The sequence below is a fragment of the Pundamilia nyererei genome, unplaced genomic scaffold (assembly GCF_000239375.1).
Source record: "Pundamilia nyererei isolate P.nyererei 1_Seehausen unplaced genomic scaffold, PunNye1.0 scaffold00038, whole genome shotgun sequence".
Classification (NCBI taxonomy): Eukaryota; Metazoa; Chordata; class Actinopteri; order Cichliformes; family Cichlidae; genus Pundamilia; species Pundamilia nyererei.
This window is the reverse complement of record NW_005187439.1, coordinates 3,514,128-3,519,654: the sequence shown is the minus strand read 5'-3', so window position 1 is coordinate 3,519,654 and position 5,527 is coordinate 3,514,128. Positions and strand designations below refer to the sequence as shown.

Genomic DNA, 5,527 nt, shown 5'->3' with positions numbered 1-5,527 from the left:
TCAACTAGCAGCAGCTATAACACAGTCCTACTTTTCTTATACCCCTAACCCTATATTTTGAAGGAAGACTAAATGGACTTTTAGGAGCAAAAGTGTAAGGTGCATTTGTTTTGTTGCATTTCCACTGACACTTTTCTTTGCTGGCTGTTTGCAAAGGCAGGACAATTTAGTAAAACCAAAAATGACAGGTTCTGATTGCCTAGATTTTAGAGTTCAGGTTATTGATTGGATTCAGGTTGTCACTGATGACGTGAACATTCTGGCTTAAAAAAAGGAAGAAAATAATTAAAGGCTGTATGTGAATCTCATTTCATCTGTCCCACTCTTGCAAACACTGACTGCTTTTCGTTTATTTTGTTGCATTTTCTGTTTTCAAAACATTTTTCTTTCAGTCTTCTGTCCGTATGTTTTGATTTTAAAACCCTATTTTATTTCCATTTTGGTTGTACTTGCTCCAAATTTTTAGACACAAAAAGACAACTGGAAACAACCGCCATCCTTTGAAAGAGACTTGAAGGAGTTGGATCATCCTTTCCATTGTTTCAGTTCAAAGTCCTCTTGTTTCAATTGTCTCATTGGGTGTAATTATGACATGATGATGTCTGATATGAAAAAAATCGAAAAGAGGAGATACAACTAGAGGTGCCAACTCAGTTTGTAAATAACATCACTTTTGCATCACAGCTGCTCCTGGCTTTCTTTGGAAACTTATCAAGTAAAAACATTTTTCAGAATAAAAACAGTGAGAGGGTTACTAACATCTGAGCATCATTTTACATCCTTGTTATGCAGCAAATTGAACTGAAGTTTTAAAAGCTGGAGGTAAAAACGCAGAAAGCCGACAAGACTTGAAAGGATTTCGCTTTAAACATCAACATTTTTTCACTTGACCTTTTCTTCACGTCTTCCTCTCGTCCTCGTCTGCACGGATGAGCTGGAACATCTGCTCACCGTGAGCACACACTAATGCATCTGCGTGTGTGAGAGAACATGTTCTACATGTTATAACACATGTCGTCTGTCTGCTCAGCGCAGTCCATCTTCAGCTCTGTTTCATTTCACTTTGGACCTAAAAGTGTTTTGCATTTTTAGGATTTACTCTTTTATATTTACTGCTTTAAAAAAAATAATTCTAACAGCTGTAATTAACAGAAACTTTGCAGAACTTACAGTTTAATAATCAATTGGATGGATTGTAGGAAATATTTTGAGAATTTAAAATATCCCGATGGCACATGGAAGTGTGCATCATAAATGACCTCACTCAGTTACTTGCGTCCTGTATTACTCGAGTACTAAAGCTCCAGTCCAATGAGCAACAGCAGTTATAGATTCATTTTTACATCATCTGTAATTCTTCCTCCTCATTTGGTTTAGAATAAAATCACAATCAGGACTTCAATGAAATATTCTCATATTTACATTTACTGGCGAACAGAGAAATGAATTTATTTAAAAGAAACTGTTTCAGGAGAATTTAACATTTTTAATGATGAGTAAACAAACTGATCTGCTCTCTAAAAAACACTAATGAAAGACACACAGCAGCTTTTCTCTCAAAATAATTTATTCCACACGTGCACACAGATCAGTCATCTCTGATCATTAAAAAATAAATTAGATCTCAGTGTTTGCAGGAGAGTTTCTGAGGCTACAGCGCCACCTGCTGTCAGACGGAAAAACTCCTCAACACTGCACACAGGCTCGTCAGAGTCTCTAATAACTTAAAAAGAACATTTACTCAGTAATGCTTCAGGCTCTCATGGATCACTCTGCTGGTTTCCTGTTTTTAGTAAAGAAACGTCCGATCTTGTTGATTTTAACAAGATCCAAAAATCAAAAGTTCGTTTTTATTATATTATAATTTATTCTCTGCTTCCTAAGCAGCCATTATGTAAAAATGAGCATAATAACTTCAACAAAATAAATTTATCTGCATGGAGTGAAAAAAAAGGAAGTTTTCCTGATCCTCTGTTAAACTAAACCGAATATCCTTTTCAGATATTCACAAAACATGAAATAAAGGAAGAAATCGAACAATTAACTAATCATCGTTTGAGTCTGTGGTGCGTTCACTGACACAACAAATGAAGGACGAGTCTATTTACACAGTTAATACACTAACAGACACTCAGTGAATGTTGCAGTGTCCTTGAACGTTATGCATTTGTCTTTTTAAAGGTAAAACACTGAAAATCAGCAGGATGATGCTTTAAAAGCAAAACTCTGAGTTTTTATACAACACTCACTCGTTCACAGATAAACACAGATTTTAAATAGAGGTTGATTTATGTAACAGACGCTGTCGAAGCTTCAGGACTCCGGGAGAGTTCATCTACCATCATGCGCTTGAGTTCTGTTTGGAGACAGATTTTGGCGCACATGAGAAAAAGATCTCATTCAGGTTCTAAGTAGCTATATTTTCTATCATATCTATTCTATTGGTGCATGTTCATAATGAGGTTGGTAAAATTTTTAAATAACGAGGTCAGTGCATGTACAAGTACTCTCTGTGGGCTGAAACCTCTGACTTCAGACTGCTCTGAATACTTAATATCACAGTTTTTTTTTTACTGCTTGCTCTGTATGATGTCACAGAGAGGGGGTATCCCTAATACAGTTATCTCAGACACAGAAGCCATAGAGGCTACATGCTGTTCATCTTTGCGTTAAAGTGAAAGCCAATCGTAGGAAAGCTGCCTTTTTCCATATAGACGCTGCTGATATCGAACTTTACACACTGCATTACATTAAACTCCATGATTAAGGTACATGTGACATATCACTGCCAGCACAGGAGGCTCAAGGCCTTGTTTAAAAAATAAAAATACTTACAGAGAGCGCAATAATTCAATAATATGCTGCATTTACTTTAAAAATGTCCCCGCTGCTCGGTAATTGTCTTAAAAGGACCATTGTGCACGTCTCATTGCTTTATGTGATAAATACAGAGGGAAACTGTTTTACATTTAATCAAAATGTAACACAGCACAGATCTGCACGAATGCACAAAGGTCTAGGTTAACATTAATTATTTATATGTTATACACAAATACCATAATAATGAAAAATTTTATGCCTGATTGTGCAGCACAGAGGAAAGATGTTTATTCAGCAGTCGTGATCTGCTGAATAAACATCTTTCAGACTGATGTGGTCTGTGGTCGGTTGGAGCCCTCAGGCTCTGCTTCGCCCGTGTGTGTCTGAAAGTGAGGGTGGTCCTGAAAGGGGAGGAGCTAAAACAGCGCGTTTCAGATGAGCCGGGGGGATGCAGATTACAGGGATTACTTTGAACTGTAAATCATGAAAAGCTGTTGTAGTATTTTCCAAAAATAAAAATATAAGCTGGATATTATCAGAAAGGGTCCATTTAAATTTTACCCAATTACAACAAACGTGTTGCCTGTTTGTTTTCTTTCTGAAGAATTACAAAGATGTGATCAAATCGGACTCAGGTTTCGAACTGAATTCAAACAGGTAGCCGATTTACCTGCAGCCTCAGGTGTGACTCAGACTCTGATTGGACGGCTGCAGCAGCGGTCAGAGCTTCCCTCTGTCCGTCATGGCTTCCTGTATCTGTCTGTTGAGCTCGGCGATGATTCGGTCTTCGTGGGTATAAACTCCAGTCCTTAGCAACGCGTCTCTCTCTTCCAACAGGCGGCTCAGGTGCTCCTCGGCGCTCTCGCTCAGAGCCAGACCGGGGGCGGGGTCAAGCACAGAGGGGGTGGGGCCTAATCTGTCATCTTGCTGTTTTAACCTGTTGAAGAAAACAAAATGCCTTACAGGAGTCTGTACTGTGAAGCAGGGTTTGGGGCAATATACTTTCAGGTTCAACGCTCAGATTTTATTATTACAAATGAGGTATGTTGCCATGGTAACTTATGCTGCAGATTTGCAGAACTTTTATGTTCAAGACGAGAAAAAGCTACTGCCAAAGGATGCATCAGTCCTCTGGAAAGTAGCGTAAATAAGAAACTGAATTTTATTCATTCATGTTTTAGGTGCAACTTTATTTTTTTTTCCTGTTGGCTGTAATTTAAAAAAGTAATTGCTCAACGCTGTTTGCTGGCTTATAGTGAATTTTGTCTACAGAGGCATTTCCAGTCTTAACCGTGCAGACAGCTTTACTCCTGCCATTCTCTATGATGTTTCAACTGTTTCGGGTGAGCGTGCTCACAGCTAGATTGGGAAACTCTGGGTTGGTCGAGCTGATTTTTGCGACCACTTTGCGGTTGCTGAGGTTGGGATAAGTGCAGCCACGTAACAGAAAGACACCCCGAGTCTGTTGAACTTGATCATCACCATCACCTGTTGAGCTCGTTCCTGATGCTGTCCAGCTCCTGTCGGTCCTGTCGGACCGCCTCCTTCTCCTCCGTTGCTAGGTAACGCAGCCTCATGGCTTCGAGCTCAGCCTGTTGTTTCTTCAGACGCGTCATGGCGTTTTCCTGCTCCCGCTGCAAAAAACAAAACAAGAGAAACTATGAAGCTGTGAATGTTCGTTAAATGTGAGCAGAATCAGGTTCTCTTTCACCTCACGTAACCTCAAGATCTTCACTGTGACTTCCAACACGTTTGACTTGAACCTTGGCATTCAAGCACCGGTCAACTGATCAGATCTGAACTGAGAATATTTGAAAATAAACCTCTGACCCGTGCGCTGAAATGTGTGAGTTCAGATGCCAAGAAAGTGTTTTTCCAAATTGCACACAGAGCACTGTGGTGATAAATTTGTCTGGTTTCACATTTTCATAGAGCTGGCCTGAGAAAAATGCCGCAGGGCTTCGAGAGAATTCACACGGAGACCAACAGCAACGCGGTGAGAACTCAAAGGAAACTTAATAAAAAATGTCCAAAAGCCGTATTTCTCTCAGCTGCTCGGGCCTCCAGCTCAGAGTTCCCAAAACCGTCCTGAACAGCAATCTGAGCCGAGTCAGCTGGACGCTCATAAATCAACAAAACCGTCTGAAGGGAGAAAACAAATGTGGCGTTCCTTCAGACCTTTAATTATAAATGTAAAGAGTTATCATTTAAAGGCTGCAGGTTATACATCCAACAACCTGCAGAAAAAAAAAATCTGATATAAGAACATAAAAGATTGAAGGTGATGACATAACTCCAACATATGAACCTACTGTCTACGAGAAGGGATAAAAAGAGCATGTGCTGTGAAAACCTCGCGCTTTCAAACCGTATTTAAGACATAATTAAATGTAAAAAAAAGATCAAATAATCTAGATTAAAAAAGTACAAAGTCTTTTTTGGTCAATAAAATAATAAAATGGGAGAAAAATAATGCATACAAAAGCATAAAGTGATGTTACCAAAATATCTTTTTACTTTTAAATTAGAAAAATATTACATATTCAACACGAGACCGAGAGAAGCAGAAAAGCGCACTGGGAGAATTTTCTACTTTCAGTTTATTAAAAATGACCGAAAACGTTGAATAAATATGAAAACAGCTGCAGATGAATCATCTATTGGCTAATCATTGCAGCTCACGTTTTATGTAGTGATTGGAGAAAAC

At 38.9% G+C, this 5,527-nt stretch overlaps 1 protein-coding gene across 3 annotated transcripts in view; it reads right to left on the bottom strand.

The window, feature by feature from the left end:
- Positions 1–1,549: 1,549 nt before the first annotated feature.
- Positions 1,550–5,527, bottom strand: part of cep120 (centrosomal protein 120) — a 31,644-nt gene continuing 27,666 nt past the window's right edge. For all 3 annotated transcript variants that reach the window (XM_005730606.2, XM_005730608.2, XM_005730607.2), the window contains exons 19-21: positions 4,309–4,454; positions 3,491–3,757; positions 1,550–2,356 (exon numbers count right to left, since the gene is read on the bottom strand). In XM_005730606.2, coding sequence (XP_005730663.1) covers positions 3,541–3,757; positions 4,309–4,454 — 363 coding nt within the window. In that variant the 3' untranslated portion in view covers positions 1,550–2,356; positions 3,491–3,540. The remainder of the gene's footprint in view (positions 2,357–3,490; positions 3,758–4,308; positions 4,455–5,527) is intronic.